Here is a 20,259-nt window from a genome sequence, read left to right as displayed (position 1 = left end):
ATGTGTCGTAACAGGGTGACGTCATTGTTGAAACAAGCCAAACAACTGCATATCCGACAGAAGGTTACGGAGAGCAAGGGTGATTCCAAACAACTGTTTTCCATTGTAAACAGTCTTACTGACACCAAAGGTAGCTCGACAACCAGCAGATCAGAACAAGAGACCTTTGAACGTGCTGAAGCACTCTGTGATTTCTTCATTGAGAAAGTGAATAATATAGTTCTGGACATTGAATCACGATTCAACCTCTGGGAACCATTGTAAGAAAGCACCTGCTATTGTTCCATGGATACGCTGATGATCAACAGCTCTACCTCTCCATAAAACCAGCCAGCCTCTGCACCGGTGTATCCAGACTGGAACGTTGTATCACAGAGATACAGGAATGGATGCTGTGTTACTCACTCAAGCTGAATGGTGACAAGACAGATTTCATTGTGATTGGGACTAAACAGCAGCTGTCCAAACTACCATCCATCAACTTAGAGGTCAACAAAGTCACGATAGAACCGTCTGCCCAAGTCAAGAACCTTGGTGTTATCTTCGACCATCTTACGTCCAGCAAGAAGCAATCTCTCAACATCGCCCGCTCAGCAAACTATCACCTCGCCAACATAGGAAGAATCTGTAAATACATTGACTCTGATACAACAAAAACTCTCATCAACTCCTTTGTTACTTCTCGATTGGACTATTGCAATGCCCTGTTATCCGGTACTACTGTCGTCTCCAATCTCCAGCGCATTCAGAACAAGGCCGCCAGAGTTATCTCCCTCACCAAACCAACTGATCATATCACTCCAGTTATCAAACAGCTCCACTGGCTTCCGGTTCAGCAAAGGATTATCTTCAAGCAGCTCTTGAGTACTCTGCACTCTTTGTCCAGACCTCTCCCCGCAATCTGAAGGATCTCCTCACCACATACCAGCCTCAACGAACTCTTCGTTCATCCAACCAGTGTCTGCTTCACGTGCCATCCACACGAACTAGGCTTGCCGAAAATGCGTTCTGTGTTCGCTCCGAGACTATGGAATATTCTGCCAACCTACATAAAGTCTGCTGACTCCATATCATAATTCAAACGACTCCTCAAGACCTACCTTTTCAGTTACTAACTCTTATATCTTCCTCCAACAACTTTATGATGCAGTTATTTCTCAGCGCCATTGACCAGGCTATGCCTGGAAACTAGGCGCTTTATAAATTGATTATTATTATTATTATTATTATATTTTACAGATTAGAATGAAAATGCAGGAGAGAGGGTTCGGGTGATCCTGGCACAGTCAGGCTGGTCAAGCTCATCATCAGCTCAGGGCCCTCGCCCCCTCTACACGCAGCCCAGACAGCGAATGGGACTTCTCCCAGGAAACACTGCCTAGTCGAACCCACCAAGAACTTTCCGGAGAATATGGAGGCTCCCAAACACTGCAGCCTTCTGCATTACCCAGATTGTCAGAAGGGCTGTGCTCCCGGTGGAGAACCCGGGCACTCTCCTGATCTGCATCAAGAGATCAGGAGGTACCAAACCAAGGGCACCGAGAACAATGGGGAGCCTGACGACATTGTACTTGGGATGCAAGCGAGACATTTCAAAGGCGAGGTCCGCATATTTATCATGCTTTTCCTGAATCTTGCCAATCACATTGCTGTCAAAAGGGACAGAAAATTCAATGATATAAATAATTTCATTGGCTTTATCAAAAAGGACAAGATCAGGTTTGTTGGCTGGAATTCGTCTCAGGCTGTATATTGGCCTATTCCAGAGAAGTTTGTAGCTGGAATTTTCCAGGACGCCCTGGACATGTTCAGGGTCGTACCATGGATGGACCTCGGAGTCAAAGCCACAGGCATGGCGGAGATGATAATAAAAGCAGCGAGCCATGCCATCATGTCTTTTAAGATATGCTGTTTGTGCCAAAGAAGGGCATCCACTGACAAGGTGTTGGACAGTCTCTGTAAATTGATTGCAAAGACGACATTTCATATTGATGTTTTCTTTAAGAATCACATTCTGGCGATTGCGAGTGGGAAGTGACTGGTCCTGAGCAGCACAAAGGAAGCCCTCAGTTTCACATTTGAGACCAGCCGACTTCATCCAGGCGAAGGAGTCGGTTGGATTGCTGTTCTGTTCCACACACTGCATATACACACGATGCAATGGCTTCTCAGACAGCTTCTCCACAAAGGACCGACTCTGGGCAGACTTGGTGAAAGACTTCACCTGGTTTACTCCCATCACTGTACCGTCCAGCAGTACATCGCCATCAACAAAATCAAATTCAAATTTCAAATTGTGTCCAACAACCTTGGCACGCTTAAAGTAGCTGTGGAATTCCTTGCTTTCATCATGAATCTTGACGTGCATCACCAGAGGATCATCTGACAAATAAATATGTGCAAAAGTACACAATAACATTCTGTCATGAAGAGCTTCCACATTAATCAAACCCCGACCTCCTGAATTGATTGGCATATATAAACGATTAAGAGAGGAAAGAGGGTGGTGTGCTCTGTTATCAGACATGATCCTTCTGGTCAGGCGGTCAAGACTCTGGATGTCTTGTTTTGTCCAATCCACTACTCCAAAGGAATAGGAGAGGATTGGCACAGCAAAAGTATTGGTGGCTTTGACTTTGTTTCGAGCATTTAGCTCTGAACTCCAGATTTTCTTTAAACGAGATTTATACTCGGCCCGAAGTTTATCTTGAATCAGGGCATTCTGGAGCTTGTCTCGAACTTGCATTCCAAGATAGGTGTAGGCCTGATCTTCCACAAGATGCTCAATAACTCCTCCCCCTTGTAACTTGACCGATCCATCATTAGTTACCTTGCCACGTTTCAAATGAAGAGTATTACATTTGTCGAGTCCAAACGTCATGCCTATATCATTAGAGACGGACTCGACAAGGAGAACCTGATCTTTCAAATTGGTCTCTCCCTTGGCAAGGAGCTCGATGTCATCCATGTAGAGGAGATGAGTAAGAGGTGTTGGGGATCTGTGCTGAGGAGGTCCGGGATGATAGCCCTCCTCCCTATTGAGCAGAAAACTCAAAGGATTCAGAGACAGACAAAAAAGCAAAGGACTAAAGGAGTCCCCCTGGAAAATTCCCCTTCTAATTGGAATAGATTCCGAAGTCTGCACCTGCCCTTGTGAGTACATCTCAAGTTGAGTCGACCAGCAACTCATTATTATTATTATTATTATTATTATTATTATTATTATTATTATTTTTACAGATTAGAATGAAAATGCAGCAGAGAGGGTTCGGGTGATCCTGGCACAGTCAGGCTGGTCAAGCTCATCATCAGCTCAGGGCCCTCGCCCCCTCTACACGCAGCCCAGACAGCGAATGGGACTTCTCCCAGGAAACACTGCCTAGTCGAACCCACCAAGAACTTTCCGGAGAATATGGAGGCTCCCCAACACTGCAGCCTTCTGCATTACCCAGATTGTCAGAAGGGCTGTGCTCCCAGTGGAGAACCCGGGCACTCTCCTGATCTGCGCCAAGAGATCAGGAGGTACCAAACCAAGGGCACCGAGAACAATGGGGAGCCTGACGACAGTGTACTTGGGATGCAAGCGAGACATTTCAAAGGCGAGGTCCGCATATTTATCATGCTTTTCCTGAATCTGTCGCTGTCGCACACTCTAGTAGTGTATTATTATTATTATTATTATTATTATTATTATTATTAACGCTGAATTTTTCGAACCTAGGCTTAATCATGTTCATGCATCAGATCCCTCTTTCCGGGATACTAGGTGAAAAAACATAAGATGATGTCATAGTGGAATGGTACGAGGGTTGGCTGAAAAGTTCTGAGTGGTTTTTTCCCCACCAGGTAGAGACAGGTGTTTGCCACCAATGAGGACAATCATTTAGTGAATCATAGACACAAGAACTACAAACGTACTAATAGGTTTATCTCAACTACAGCTCTTTTGGTAAACCTACCCTCTGAAATCATCAGAAATGGACAAAACTGAATACAGGGCAGTCATCAAGTACTTGCAAAAGAAAGGGATGTCCCCAACACAGATACATGCTGACATGGTCTCCACTCTAGGGGATGATGCTCCTTCATTTTCCACAGTAGAGAAGTGGGCTGCAGAATTTAAGCGTTGAAACAAAGCCTTGATGATGACCCACGCTCAGGAAGGCCTTCAACAGCAACCACTCAAGAAAACATCCCGCGAGTGCTCGATATGTTGATGGATGATCGACGATTGACTACTCGACATATTGCCAGTGTAGTGGGCATCTCTCATGAGAGGGTTGAGCATATTATCACCAACGAATTAGGAATGACGAAAGTTTCTGCAAGATGGATGCCAAAGCGCTTGACAGCAGAACAGAAACGTGTCAGGTTCCAGACGTCCCTTGACAATTTGCGTCGTTTTGAAGCCGATCCCGATGATTTTGTGGCACGATTTGTAACCATGGATGAGACCTGGATACACCACTTTCAACCAGAAGCAAAACTACGGTCAAAACAGTGGAAGCATCCTGATTCACCAGCTCCGAAGAAAGCCAAGTCTGTTCCTTCAGCTGGAAAGGTGATGGCATCAGTCTTTTGGGATTCCAGGGGTATTCTAATGCTCATTGATTATCTTGAAAAAGGTCAAACTATCAACGGCAGATACTATGCTGATCTACTGAACCAGTTGCGAGAAGCAATCAGGGCCAAACGACGAGGAATGATCGCTAAAGGTGTCCTCTTCCACCAAGACAATGCGCCTGTTCACAAATCGGTGGTGGCGATGTCAACAATCAGCGATTGTGGCTTTGAACTCATTGACCATCCTCCTTATTCACCTGATTTGGCTCCTTCTGACTTCCATCTGTTCCCCAAAATGAAAAAGGAACTCGCCGGTCGCCATTTTGCAAGTAATGATGACGTCATTTCCGCTGTGACTGATCTTTTTAGGGTAGCTGAAGAAGATTTCTTCCTGACCGGGATTCGGGCCTTGCAGCATCGCTGGCAAAAGTGTGAACTTGGAAGGGGACTATGTAGAAAAATAAATTACAAACGTGGACTTTGTAACTTTTTTTCACAGTGAGGCCTAGAACTTTTCAGCCAACCCTCGTATAATGACAAGCAATATTTTGAAGACAGTATTCCACAGGAATTGTGCTGCTTAAATCACCTACTCAACACACAACGCCAAAATAATATTTGCTATCTCGTGCCAGATCTATTAGAGATGTTATAGAAGGAAATTTCAGGTCAGATAATGCAAATTGCAGAACGTATCACTCAGAACGCCCACCGTGAAGAGGCGTAGCTAATGGTAACTCATTAAGACAGTGTTCATTGAAAGTCATGTAAGGGCAAGTCATGCGTGATTTTCCTTGACAGCTACACAGGTATGCTCTTCAGCTCCGAAGTCACAGCCACTCGCAGTTAAGGTAGGGGAAGGAATATTTATAGTCAGCATCATGTGTAAAATTACATAATGGACAAAAGGGAACCTACATCAACCATGTGGCTATTTCTAATTCCGAATTATGTAATATCTTAGCAAGCGTCTTGTTCCGTCCTTGACAGATGCTTGTCATGCAAAGAAACCAGAACAGGCTGTAAGCCTTAAAAGAGCATCCAAACCAGAGCTCTTTAGATTCAAGGACTCTGTATATGTATTCTCTGAAATGCATTATATTCTGGGGATCAATATTGTGGCATCCAGCGTTATTGTCTCGACTTTAGTGTACGCCAGAATGTCAAATAAAAACGATTCACTTGCATTGTTTTGATGTTAACGTCATGAGTGTTCTTCTGAACACCTTGTTCATAATAACTGTAAAGTTATTGTCCTCAAGGAGGTTATGTAAATTCATGTCTAACAAGTTATTTTTTATATCTACCAGTTTTTAATCGTATTATAAATGATAATATATTGGTAGATTCACGTACAATTACTAATAGCTGAAATGGTGGTTGACAGGCTTCATAACTTACCTTTATGGATCTGTAATTTTATTTAGTCACGATATGGCTGTAATATTGCCAATGTGACTTAAGATTTTAACTCTGAATTCTCACTTGTACACACAAAATCAGCATTTAGTAATACCCCACAGACACATTCATGTTATCAATGTGAACTAGTCGTCAGTGAACACATTTCAAACATTGTTTTTCTTTTCTATGTACTGATTCATTTTCAGCCTACTGTGTCAATGACTCATCTTTACAGATACGTTTCTCCCTGATCATTTGGCCGCGCCTTGCCAGCATGGCGAGCCCAGCAGAAACAAGAAAGTTTGAACAGTTTGCTTACGAGATAACAGATGTGGACGGAGTTCCTCACATGGCTTTGATTGCAGAGAAGTTAAAAACAATGAAACATCGTCAGCTCCGGCAAGATGATATTTTACTGTGTACATTCCCTAAGTCAGGTAACACCACTGGCCAGTGTATGTGTGGAGGAAATAAATTAACATCCAAAAGAAAGGACAGCAAACGTTTATATATACATAACTGTAAACAGAATGCTCCACAGACTCCACAATTTGAGGTCACGGCAATTAAAAGGACAAAAACGAAAAAAATACCATGTTTTCGGAGTGGTCCAACATAAAACAACTCACAAAGACGTTGCCAGCAAGTTACAATGCGCGCCATAACCATCACCAGGTTAATATCACGACATCCATACCGCGGAGCTTTCCTGACAACACGAGACTGGTGTGGGCTAGCGATTTCAACGTTGGCAAAGGCCAGACTGTAAACGGGTGATGTTTTACCCAGAGAGCAGATTTTGCATCTTCAAGTACGATTGTTACAGCGTGTGTACCAACGGTTTCGTGTACCAAAGTTTCACACATAATTGCATTCATCAGATCCAGCCATTCTTAGGCAGAGGTTCAAAGGTTTAGAACTGAAATTTCGGGCACGCCAAAGCGAGGATCGTCGTTATTCGAGAAACCTGAATACACAGCGTTGTCGAGATGAAGTTTATAAGCAGTTTTGGAATCTATGATTACACGATGCCATTTAGAAACTGGTCAAATGCAACATATGTCATATTTGGGATTTCACTTTCTTAGTAAAGTACAAATTCTAGTACTTTTTTCGGTTGAGTCCCATCCGGGATTCGAACCCGCACCCTCAGAGTCAGGCACCTAATCGCCAGCACACAAAGTCAGCCGCCTTCTGGAAGTCGCTGTGGCTGAACGGGCTAGGCGGCTGACTTTGTGTGCTGGCGATTAGGTGCCTGACTCTGAGGGTGCGGGTTCGAATCCCGGATGGGACTCAACCGAAAAAAGTACTAGAATTTGTACTTTACTAAGAAAGTGAAATCCCAAATATGACATATGTTGCAGTTTTGGAATCATTGATACAACAACAGCACGCTTGTATTTCTTAAATGTCCTTTCAAACGAGTGGTGTCGTTTCTTTTGGGACATTCGTTTACTTTCTTGAAACTCTGATATAGGTGATGAATATTCTTTATATGTGCGATGTCATACCATGGTGATTTGACGCTCCGTTTGCATTGTAATGTTTGTTATATGATAACAAAAGGTACTCACTGGGCCTGGGAGATCCTCAACATGATCGTGGCAGGCAAGGCTGAATACACCAAACACTGGCAGAACTCAGCCTGGTTGGAATACAGGACGGAGGAAGAACTGGAGGCTCTTACCTCACCAAGGGTCCTCCACACTCATTTATTGCCACGGTAAAGATGATGAATTTGGAAAAATAATTTTAAACTGGTTATTATGTACTTGGAGAAAGTTTTCCTCGCTGCCTCGTTGTTGCCGCTCTCTCCAAACTGTATTGTAGTGATGGGGTATCTTAATGGTTAAAGCGTTCATTCATAACGCCTTAGATCCGGGTTCGATTCTGGTTTTCCCCTAAGTGATGTTTGAAAAGCGGTGTAATATATTCCTTTATTCATTCATTCACTCTCAAGGTTTGATATATGTTTTGCTGTCATTCCACATAGCTGAGATAGATTTTTCAAGAACAAAGATTAGATGCATTGGTGTTTCCATGTAGTCTATTCACGCAGGCAGCTGCCCGAGTCGGTGTGGAAGCTTGGGTGTAAGATAGTGTTCGTCCAGAGGAACCCCAAAGACTGCGCAGTGTCCTGCTTTAGTCAAGTGATCAGCCAGGTCTGGAAAGACGAAGAAGGCATGGAGACGGTCTGCTTTACAGGATCATGGGACGACTACCTTTCCTGTTATCAGGATGGATACAGTATGAATGTATTTACCGTGTATGATAAGACGACGTAATATGAAGCGCATGTTAAATTACCGGTAAATTAAAAAGAAAAAAAAAACACCGAGCACTGTTCGCGGTAGATTCTGTATGTTTGTATGAGTGCTTAGTCCAAATCTTTTGCGCATGAAATTTTCATTACGATCCTCAATCTTGTTATTATTCTGCGTCAATGCGAACACTGTTGAACGAGTGAGGTTAGCCTTACGGCACCGTGAGCAGTATCCCATTTATATGACGCCAATGAGTAAATGATCGCATCTGGACCAGAGAGACAAGTGACCAACAGCATGTGCATTCATCTGCATGGACAGAAATAACAGTGGAAGAAATGGCACCACGATATGTAAAGGCACAATGGCACACATTTACGACACTATTCCCTATATTACAAACATTAAAGCATATACAGTCATGGCAGCTTCATATTGTTGCAATCAAAGACCTTTCCCTTGCGACATACCTGAAAACGTCTACTCGGATGGCTTTCAAACAGAGAACACTTGCCATACAATGGACTGTAAACATTTGCTCCGTACATCAAAAACTGCCACACGTGGTGTTGTCGGTGTTTGCTGAACTGCTTTTAATCACAAGTCTTTTTGTGCCAGATATTGGCGCCATCTCGATCGGTTTCTCCAAAGAAAAAAGGCTACGACTCTGTTTTACGAGATTGTGTGTAATTGGTAGTAATTATACATCGTGTCGAAGAGCTGTTGTCACTAACAACTTATGCGCCTTTTTTCCAGTTCCCTATGGGTTGATATTTGATTACATTCGTGATTGGTGGAAAACTGCTGAACAATACAATATATGTCAAGTCCATTATAAGGATATGAAACAGGTGAGTGACGGGGTGAGAAGAAACGTTAAACAAATGTAATTTTTTTTGTATTTCGAAAGATAAATATGTGACGTCTTTTGATTCATCTAACTATAGACATATTCTCTGGTTGATGAATATGTAAACCTTTCAGCCATTAAATATGAAATCATACAGTGAAGGTGAACCAGCTCTTGTAGAGTTGGTAGAATAGTTGTGACAGTTCTCATACAAATTCCCTACACGTGACGTGAAACAGTTGTATGATGCTAATACTTTCTTGGAAAGTAAAAGGTGTTCAGATGTTGCAGAGATATATTGTACTATATATTGTACATCTAATCTGACCCCAAGAAGCGATCAAATCTGGCTTTTCTCAAGATGTCATTGAAGTCTGAACGTGTGGAACTTTGCTCATAATATCAATCCATGATACAGTGGTTCCCCGTTTCATATTTCCAGTGCATGAGATAAAACTGTTAGTGAGCATAAAATTATATCTGTAATAACACCATGATGCTAATCGTTTGCTACAAGTATCTAATAATATTCTGCTTCAAGGCAATGCATTGAATGAAGTTCTCAAAAATCTATTTTATGTTGAAAGGATTGTGTGAACGAGATAAGAAGAATGGCTGAATATCTTGACCGCCCTCTGCCTGAGAAGACGTATGTGGAAATAGCAGAGGCGTGTTCCTTCAGCAACCTGAAACACGCCAACGAGAAGCTCAAGGATCAGACTTACCACTTCCAGTGGGAACCTGGGACTAGTGGATACTTTAGAAAAGGTGATTACGCAGTTGCAGGCAAATGAGAGCCACTTCATTTGCTGAAAGTTGGCGATATGAGTGCAGTTTAGCTGTTACACGAGGTTCAGACATTGCCTCCACATGAGGAGGCGCCGAGCCACTCGTCCTTTGTGGAGTGAATGAGTTTAGTTTTAAAGCGCACTCAGAAATAATCCATCCATATTGTCCCGGTCTGTAAATAATCGAGTTTCGATGAGACAATCGAGCGACCAACAGCAGCAAGCAACCAATCTGATGAACATCAAACCTTTCGTGGGCATACCGGTCACGATCTCTGCACACAAAACCTTGAACTCAAGCAAAGGTATCGTTAGAGATCGAGACCGATTGTTTGACGATATGTCGGACCTTGATATAGTATCTGAAATGAAGGATCAAGGTGTACCCTACGTCAAGCGCTTTTCAACCAAGCGAAACAATGAAACCATCAAATCCGATAGGTATCTGTTTACTTTTTCCTCTCCAAATGCGCCCAAATCAGTTAAGGCAGGCTACTGTAACATTCAAGTTGGTACCTTCATCCCCAGTCCGCTCAGGTGTTTTAAATGCCAGAAATATGTACACGGTGTAAGTACTTGAACATAGTCTGTTGTGTGCTCACAGTGGTCTTAGGAGACACACAACAGAAGGCTGTGACAGTGATTTAAGAAAATGCACCAACTGCTCAGGCGACCATTCCTCATTTTCTAAACAGTGTCCAATTTGGAAAGAGCAAATGGAGATCAATAAAATAAAATTTACTCAAAATATATCTTTTTCTGAGGCAAAAAACTGGTAAAGAGATCTGATCTTCCAGAGTACTTACAGTAGCAAAGGCATCATCTGAGTCTAGCTTTAAAATAACATCATCCACAGGCTGCCAAACTACCTTCACGTGGGTAAATTGCGACTGTCCAAAGCTTTTGTACCCTACTAAATCATCCCAGACTGAGGAATCACTCCCTAATGCATCAGAGTTTTCTTCTGATCACAAATCATCATCATCTCAGTCACTCTCAAAGTCTCAATCGATAGTCAACAAACTGTTAAAAGTAAACCTGAGCCTAAGCCTGATGCATCAAAACAACAAACTGGCAGAGCCCCAAAAGGGTCACAAAACAAAATTCAGATGTTTAACAAATATGGGTCTCTCGAGGACATGGACGTTTCTGAAAACGTCCATTCTAAGGCTCATACTTGTCGCCCTCAAAACGAGTGCGGGGTAGATCACCAATAAATCCCCCCAAAAGATTTTTATCAAAAGTTTTAAACGATTCAATTGATGGATCGTTATGGGTGGATGATTTTAATATTTCCTGTCGTGGTAAAAATATGCATACCATTGAACGGCAACTGCAGTTGTGTTTAAACAAGAGGAAAAAATGGTGTCTTGAAAACGGCTTTAAATACTCTAAGTCAGAAACTAATTGCATACATTTTGTCGTAAATACAAACCACGTAAAGACACTGAACTGTCTCTAGATGGCACGCCAATTAAAGGCGTGAAGGAAGCCAAGTTCTTGGGTCTAATCTTTGATTCTCACTTGTCGTTTTTACCACATATTAAATCCTTTAAAACTAAATGCCCGAAAGCACTTGACTTGTTGAAAGTGGAAATTGGGAGGGGATCTAGCTACCCTTCTCCATCTATATCGCTCACTCGTGCGTTCTAAAATCGATTATGGCCCCATCGTATATGGTGGAGCCTGCAAAAGCAGCCTTAACTTCTTGCTTCTGTCCATCACCAAGGTTAAGACTTTGTCTTGGGTTTTTAGAACTTCTTATCACCTATTGAAAGTCTTTTCCTTGATCTGATGAACCATCTCTTGAGCGGCGCTGTATAAAATTAGCTTTACAGTACACTACTAAGTTATATTCTAGTGAATCTAACCCTTCATATAACTGTGTTTTCAATCCCCTTTATGAGGATTTATACAACAAGAAATCTTCTTTTGTTCGGCCTCTAGGATATAGAATCGAACCATTTCTTTCTTTGGCTGGCTTTGAGCTGGAAAATATAGCTCCTTTCCGCCTTCTTTCTTCTCCTCCTTGGCAATTGGTTAGGCCCCAAGTGGAACTAACAATAACTACATTAGAGAAATCAGAAACTAATGAATTACAATACAAACAAGAATATAATCAATCAAAACACAAATATAGCAATTATACATCCATATTTACAGATGGGTCCAAGGACGGTGGCGCAGTTGCTTGTGCTACTGTCATTGGATCCAGAACAATATCTTCTAGATTACCAGACAACAGGTCTATTTTCACAGCTGAAGCTAACGCCATACTAACGGCTCTTAAATATATTCAAAGGTACCTGGAACATAAACAGTATATAATCTATTCAGACTTTTCCCGTCACGATATGACTGAAACATTGCCGATGTGACATTAAATATTAACTCACTCACTCTTTTTATCCAGCCACATTCACTTTAAAAGGAAGGGGGCCAGTGAGATTATGTGATACAGTGATGATGGGTATTGCACCATGCATTAAGTTCCCAAACAGTGACTTTTAGGAATGAAGCCGTTTCATTAGACCAAGTTCTAAATGGTCGGATGTGTGTTGAAATAGTGAAACATAAATTTCAAATACGTGAGATTGCAGTTGAAAGAGGGTTTCTGTGTATGTTCACCTACAACAAGATTACGAAAGCCAGCTCGTCCGTGGATTGTTCTTAGCGTAACGGAATTAAGCATTTGCCAATATGTTAATCAAAGACACCGATTGTTGTAGGAATATGATAATTCGTATTTGTTCATGCAACTATTATGTGTATAATGAATGCGAGGAAGCAAATCACATTCTTTAAGCATCAAAACTTTGCCATATGAAGATAGGCTGTTTCCTTTTACTTTTCAGGAAAGACTGGTGATTGGAAAAACTTTTTTACTGTTGCCCAAAGCGAGAAGTTCGAAAAAATATATGAAGCAAGGCTGAACGAACCGTTCCCATACTGAAATGATTTTATTGAAATGGTTAGGTGAAACAATAATGGTTACACATTCTCTACTTTCAATATGGAAGGAAGGTCAACATTTCTCACTTTATTTTGAACACTTGGGATGATGATTATTCAATAGGTTATTAGAAATGAAAACAGTGTCGTTACAAACAGATAAAGCTAAAGATGATTTGATCTCTGTACTGCTTGGTTGACCAAACGTACCAAAGTAAAGCTGATGCTGACTTTGAAAATGTCTGTGTTTCTTTTACCCAGATGCACTTGGCTACAATCACAGCAATCACCGACGACTAGATGTGAATGTCGAAGCGTCCGTGGTACAACAGAGTGCCATCCTTTGCATTGTATGGACAAACAAGTCTTGACTGTGAATATGTACTTCAGCATATTTCGATTAACCCTCTCTCTTTCTCTCATGGACAAGGCACCCGTGGCGAGCCACCTCCTCGTGGTGGGTGCTGGGTAACGCTAAGTGCTCGCCAACCCCCCGTGTGGATCCGGGGGCATATTTGGTCCACCAATCCGTTGGCCGTGGGTTGCGTCCCTGTGTCGGTGCAGGAAGGGATCCTGGTGGTTGAGGGTAATGGGGGCCTCGAACCATGTTCCTGTTACTCAACACACCACTTTGGCCATGACTTCACCTAGACGGGTGGTAGAACTGGCCCGGTTCTATCAACCGGCTGGTCACGCCATGCCCTGTGCATGGACAAACTTCCTCTGCAATTATTGTGCATGTTTGTACATTTGTGACAATGAGCGTTTGTTATTATCATACTCTATACTGTAATAATTTGCCTAGAGTCCTGTGCCAGAAGGCGGTGGCTCATGGGCCAATCTAGTGATGTTGACCTCCGAATGATGTATGTCTCTAATTTCTTGTCTAGGGCCGAACCAGTCTGGCATTGAATTGGTAGACAAATACAGCTATTCGTGTCATATTCGCTGGAGTATACCATCCCTGTATCCCTGGTGTCAGCATCTTGGATACCCGTTGCTAATAGACACCGTCCTTGTTGACACTCCATGCTGGGTGGGGAGCAGGGATGGTGAATGATTTTCCTTTCGCCATGACTTTCCAACAAGCTGGTTCAACTCGACATGAAAAAAAGCGACGTCTGGACGAACTAGATCGTCCATCCGACACTAATGCAACCACTGATTCCTGGGCTAGATATCTAGTGATCGAAGCAACTGATTTTCTGCCTATCAAACTCAACCCATTTGCCGTGTCAAAAGCAATCTATGGGATCTGTGGGGAGGTGAAAAATGTCACCCGTCGCCGTAATGGTTCACTGCTAGTTGAGTGCGCACGGAGACAGCAATCTCTAAATCTTATGTCTGTTAAAACATTTGCCAATATAGTGGTTGCTGTGTCCGTGCACAAAACTCTTAATTCTTGCCGTGGTATCGTACGTGACAGGGCACGCTGTCTGTATGATATGAGTGAAGAGGATATTGCAGCTGAGCTTGAAGATCGGGGGGTTACAGCAGTGAAACGTTTCACCATTAAAAAGGATGGAATTGTAACTAAAACAAATACATATCTCCTAACATTTGCCAGACCTTCTTTACCACAGTCAATTAAGGCAGGATATCTTAACATCGGGGTGGATGTGTATGTCCCCAATCCACTCCGGTGTTATAAATGTCAACAGTTTGGTCATGGGACTTACTCATGTCGTTTTTGCTGTGGCGATCCTCATGATGGCACAGGTTGCGAGAATGATCTCAAGTGTGTTAACTGCAAAGAGACACGTGCTGCTTCTTCAAGGTCATGCCCTATTTATCAAAGGGAATCGAAGATAATGAAAATAAAATGTGAAAAAAATCTCTCTTATTTTGAAGCCAAAAAACTTTTCACCACTCAGTCCTCAACCCCATCAAATATAACATATTCTGCTGCAGTTACCCGTTCTGTGGCAATGTCCTCAGCTGCATGTCAAACTGACTTGACCTGGGTCAAATCAGAAAAACCTGTGTTTTCATCTAACAAACCTGCTTCTGAAGCTAAAGAATCTACTGCCCCAGTCACTCAAACAACGTCTGAGTCTCAGACAGAAATTCAGTCTGAGTCATCAAAAATGACTGCTTCGCCACTAGCCACATCACAACCACCCACTATTCCAGTGAAAAACCAGAAAGGTAAAAAATTAAATAGGAAAGAAACACATGTTGTTCCTTTACAAAATACTTTTGGGCCTCTAGACATGGAGGTGACCCCGTACTCACAGGACGAGCGGAGGTGCTTACCCCCGTCACGTTCTCGCGAAAGATCGCCAATTGAGCCACCATGACCCAGCTGGCCAATATAATTCAATGGAACTGCAGAGGGATTAAAACTAACTTTAACGAGTTACAGTTACTCGTACAAGATCATCAACCGTCGGCATTCTGTATCCAAGAGACATATCTGAAAGATACAGATAATTTTAAATTGAGACAATATGATGCTTACCATTCTTTTTCTCCTCAGGGGGATCGTACAACTGCTTCTATTGGGGTACAGGTGCTTCTATTTTAGTACATCAAAACGTCATCCATAGCCCTGTCGCTCTAAATACACAACTGCAAACTGTAGCTGTTCGTATTACTTTGCACATGGCGCTGACATTGTGCAGTTTGTACATACCGCCCTCTTCAAATATTCACAAATCAGATCTTCAAAATCTATATGATCAACTCCCGAAGCCATGTTTAATCATGGGCGATCTGAACGGACACAACCCACTTTGGGGAAGTGTCAACACAAATACTAAGGGTAAAATCATCGAGGATTTCATATCCGATAATAACTTATGTATTTTCTATGACGATTCAGCCACTTATTTACATCCAGCTACGGGAACATATTCTTCCCTGGATATATCATTTGCTGATTCTAATTTATGTACTGAATTTGAATGGGAGGTCCACGATGACCTATGTGGGAGTGATCACTTCCCCACCATCCTCAAAACAATCAGTCCTGGTGACGATCCACCTTTATCAAGAAGGAACTTTGCCAGGGCTGATTGGTCATTATATGAGACACTGTGTACTAATCGCTTAAAACACGATGTATTTGCGAACAGCGAAGATCCCATACAGTTGTTTTCAAATATACTAAATGACATTGCTGACAAAACTGTACCCAAATCCTCTGCAGTTCCACATATTCGTAAGCCATGGTTTGATAATGACTGTAAACAGGCCAGGAAGAGCAGGAAGAAAGCTGAAATATATTTTCGGCGACATCCGACTGTCCATAATTTTAACAAATTTAAAATTTTAGCTGCCAAGGCTCGACGTACATTTAAACAGAATAAGCGTCAGTCTTGGAGGAAATATGTTTCTAAAATAAATTTCAAAGGTGTGGAACATGGTCCAAAGGATTAAAGGCAAAGGTTTAAAATCTACTGTTCACCATCTGAAGGATGATGGCAATATATTAACTAATAAAACCAATATTGCCAACAAACTTGGCGAAACTCTCGCTCAACATTCATCCTCATCCAATTATGCACCTGCATTTCAGAAACATCAGAAACAACAGGATAAGAAACGTGTGAACTTCAAATCAGATAATGGTGAGGACTATAATGAATTGATTTCAATACATGAGCTACATACCGCCCTTGAGCAAGCTCATGATACTGCAACAGGGGCTGATAATATTCACTATCAGCTCCTGAAGCATCTACCTAATTCATGTTTGGAAACGCTTCTCAATATTTTTGACACAGTATGGACTTCAGGGACTTTACCAATTTCATGGCGTAATGCTATTGTTATCCCTATTCCAAAGCCTGGCCGAGATCATGGTGATCCATCAAATTACAGACCAATATCCCTAACAAGCTGCGTCTGTAAAACCATGGAACGAATGATAAACAACAGACTCCATTGGTATCTTGAATCCAATAACCTTATTACTGACATACAATGTGGTTTCAGGAAAAACCGTAGTACCATTGATCATTTGGTACGATTAGAATCCTTTGTCAAAAATGCTATTGTAAATAAGCAACATGCTGTATCAATTTTCTTTGATCTTGAGAAAGCTTATGATACGACCTGGAAGCATGGTATTCTAAAGGATTTACATGATTTTGGATTAAGGGGTCGGTTACCTCTTTTCATGTCGGAGTTTTTAAAGGACAGGCAATTTCAAGTCCGAGTGGGTTCAACCCTGTCTGATCATTACAATCAGGATCAGGGTGTTCCACAAGGCAGTATTTTATCTGTTACTTTATTCAGCATCAAGATCAACAGTTTATCCAGGGTTTTAAACGATTCAGTTGATAGATCATTATTTGTGGATGATTTTAATATTTCTTGTCGAGGTAAACATATGCATACTATTGAACGACAACTGCAGTTGTGCCTGAATAAGATAAATAAATGGTGTCTTGAAAATGGCTTTAAATTTTCCAAATCAAAAACAAATTGTCTACACTTTTGTAGAAAATATAAGCCTCATAAGGAACCAGAACTATTTTTAAATGGCACTCCCATCAAAGTTGTCAAGGAAGCCAAGTTTCTGGGTTTAATTTTTGACTCCCACTTAACTTTTTTACCGCATATCAAATACCTAAAAACTAAATGCCTGAAGGCACTCGATTTACTGAAAGTCGTTTCTAACTCAAAGCTACTCTCCTACACCTATACAGATCACTTATCCGCTCGAAGCTTGATTATGGCTCCATCGTATATGGTGGAGCGTGCAAAAGCAACCTAAAACTACTTGATTCTGTCCACCACCAAGGCCTAAGACTTTGTCTTGAGTCCTTTAGAACCTCTCCTATTGACAGTCTCTATGTTGAGGGAGATGGGCCTTCTCTTACTCAACGCCGTATAAAACTAGCTTTACAGTATATTACGAAACTCTATTCTAACGAGTCTAATCCTGCATTTAATTGTGTTTTTAAACCTCTTCATGAAGATTTATACGTAAAGAAACCTTCTCTTGTTCCACCTCTGGGGCTTAGAATAAAGCCTTTCATTACTGCTGCTGGCATTGAGCTGGATAATATAGCACCTTCTCGTCTTCTCTCTTCTCCTCCTTGGCAATTGGTTAGGCCACAGGTTGACCTAACATTGACTACATATAAAAAATCAGAAACATATGACTTGCAATATATACAAGAATATAATCAATTAAAACATAAATATAGCAATTATAAACCCTTATTTACAGATGGTTCCATGGACGGTGGTGCAGTAGCTTGTGCCACTGTCATTGGATCCAGAACAATATCTTCTAGATTGCCAGATAACACTTCTATTTTCACAGCAGAAGCTAACGTCATATCGACAGCTCTTAAATATATTAAAAGACACCCTAAGCATGAACAGTATATAATCTATTCCGACTCTATTTCTTGCCTTCAGGCTATTAAAAATATTTCTTGTAAACATCCACTTTTAATAGATATTATTGAATTGTATAATAATCTTGCTACTGGCCAATACGACATCGCCTTTTGTTGGTTACCCAGCCACGTTGGCATTTCTGGTAACACAATGGCAGACCTTGCTGCTAAAGCAGCACTCAACAAATCTGTGACGCCACTTCTTATTCCATACTTTGACTATAGAGCTATCATTAGGTCTTACATCCGTGATCTGATGCAGAAGAGGTGGGACACTCAAGTAGGTATCAACAAATTACATGAAATAAAACACTATATTGGTTACACCTACTTGAGTTGTCAGTCCAGATTTGAAGAGGTCATCATGCGACGATGTCGTATTGGCCACACACGATATACACATGAATATTTGCTTAAAGGTGAAGATCCTCCGTTTTGTATCCCTTGTGATGAAATCATCACGTTCAAGCATGTCTTGCTTGACTGTGTTGAATATTCCATCACAAGGGATAACTTTTTGAAATCAAGAAATATGAAGGATCTTTTTACTAATGATAGTTATCATTTAATCATTGCGTTTTTAAAGGAATTAGACTTGTTACATGACTTGTAAATAGATAACTTTTTTTATGATTGGAAGTTGAATTAGCAACTAAGATTGTTACTACCTGTATCCTCGAAGGGGTTTGAAGTACCGTAAAATTATTGTCCTCCTGATAGGGTACGTAAGTCCCAAACAGTTGAAGTCAGATTTAATCTTTCATTTTTTTAGTCGTAGAATATGTGTAATTTTAAATTGTGGCTAATCTTGCACACAGTCGCCAGCAGCTGAGGGGATGGTGTAAATCCAACTAGGAACCATGCAGGTAGCTGAGGTACTGTAAGTCCCCATGGTCCCTAGTATGGTGATCTACCTTCGGTTGTTGGCGATCTATGGCCTGTTTTTATATTGTACTGTCCAAATAGTGATAATATTAGCTTTTAAGTTTCTACGCTAGTTTTAAATACTAACTGTGATAGTCTAGTGGTTTTACTGTCCTTCGTCGACAGGTTCTTCATAATATGCCTATATATTCCTTTTTATGTCACGTATGTTCTCGTCACAATATGGCTGCAATATTGCCGACGTGACGTTAAATGATAACTCACTCACCCACTCTCATGGACAATAGAGAGTACAAAAGAAAAACGCTATTTACTCGCTCTGTGACACAGCCAATGTGTTGTACACCAGGTTGGCACATATGGATTTAAGAACTGACTGATTTTGTTTTATAATGCTTCGATAAATCTGGATTCGTATATAATAAACATGCATAGGAAATCTAAACGGTCTGTTTTGAACTGGATCTATATGTTAGTAATTATGTTTCTAATTGCTTCATATTTATCCACTTTAAATGAAACAGAGCTGTGTTTTCTTATATCTTCCCAGTTGTATTTTTAAATGTCTAAAGTTTTCTTGTAGCCGTCTGTCGTTTTAGTCATCATATACCATTTTACAAGACGCCGACTTTCTTACAGTCGTTTAGGTGACTTACATGTTACATGATGTGAATATTCATTTAAATCCGTGAACATGTTTGCTGTTGTCGGTATTATGTGGATGGAACAATTGTAAAAGCATTCATCTTGGATAGCCTTTTCCTTGAGGGACTATTATTTCAATTAACTGTCATTCACATATGGGTGATTGTTAAGAGGTTTGCTATCTTTAAAGTGTTATTTGTGCATGGAGTATGTGACAATGAAGTACGATACCTGAGCGTTTTGGGTACAGAATCATATGCACATATTCTTGACACAGTTGGAAAGAATCCTATAGAGAGCTCAGCTTTCGCACAGAGTTGTGTCCCCGGTGGGTTAGAGGATACAGTAAACAAGAGCATAGTTTGTCCGTTGTTCTGTCTATCCTTCCACTTTTCTTTGGGAAAAGCATCTACGTTAGAGACATTCCCCTATAGACATGGATTCTACTGTTCAAATGAGTTCGGAAATCGCCTTATTACTACCTCGTAAGTCTTATCATGAAACGTTTGTCTGTCCTATAGGCATTCGCATACTAATCTCGTAGGTCACGT

The 20,259-nt window shown here is 41.2% G+C and overlaps 2 protein-coding genes across 2 annotated transcripts; both read left to right on the top strand.

Annotated features, from left to right (window-relative positions):
* LOC137280735 (uncharacterized) lies at positions 1 to 905 on the top strand. The gene is made up of 2 exons (XM_067811954.1): positions 1 to 207; positions 309 to 905. Exons 1-2 carry the CDS (start codon positions 1 to 3, stop codon positions 903 to 905), a joined length of 804 nt encoding a protein of 267 aa, XP_067668055.1.
* A 5,336-nt stretch (positions 906 to 6,241) lies between these two features.
* Positions 6,242 to 12,822, top strand: LOC137282198 (sulfotransferase 1 family member D1-like). Its single transcript, XM_067813930.1, has 6 exons — positions 6,242 to 6,404; positions 7,534 to 7,690; positions 8,027 to 8,214; positions 8,988 to 9,082; positions 9,669 to 9,849; positions 12,725 to 12,822. Exons 1-6 carry the CDS (start codon positions 6,242 to 6,244, stop codon positions 12,820 to 12,822), a joined length of 882 nt encoding a protein of 293 aa, XP_067670031.1.
* The last annotated feature ends 7,437 nt before the right edge of the window (positions 12,823 to 20,259 follow it).

This window comes from Haliotis asinina, chromosome 4 (assembly GCF_037392515.1).
Source record: "Haliotis asinina isolate JCU_RB_2024 chromosome 4, JCU_Hal_asi_v2, whole genome shotgun sequence".
NCBI lineage: Eukaryota > Metazoa > Mollusca > Gastropoda > Lepetellida > Haliotidae > Haliotis > Haliotis asinina.
Note: the sequence above shows the minus strand (reverse complement) of the source record. Positions and strands in the feature narration are given on the sequence as shown.

Coding starts and splice junctions, on each gene's coding strand:
- LOC137282198 (XM_067813930.1), top strand. CDS start 6,242: ATGGCGAGCCCAGCAGAAACAAGAAAGTTTGAACAGTTTGCTTACGAG. Junction 7,691..8,026: donor CACACTCATTTATTGCCACG/GTAAAGATGATG, acceptor CTATTCACGCAG/GCAGCTGCCCGAGTCGGTGT. Junction 9,850..12,724: donor TAGTGGATACTTTAGAAAAG/GTGATTACGCAG, acceptor TTTACTTTTCAG/GAAAGACTGGTGATTGGAAA.
- LOC137280735 (XM_067811954.1), top strand. CDS start 1: ATGTGTCGTAACAGGGTGACGTCATTGTTGAAACAAGCCAAACAACTG. Junction 208..308: donor GTGATTTCTTCATTGAGAAA/GTGAATAATATA, acceptor GATGATCAACAG/CTCTACCTCTCCATAAAACC.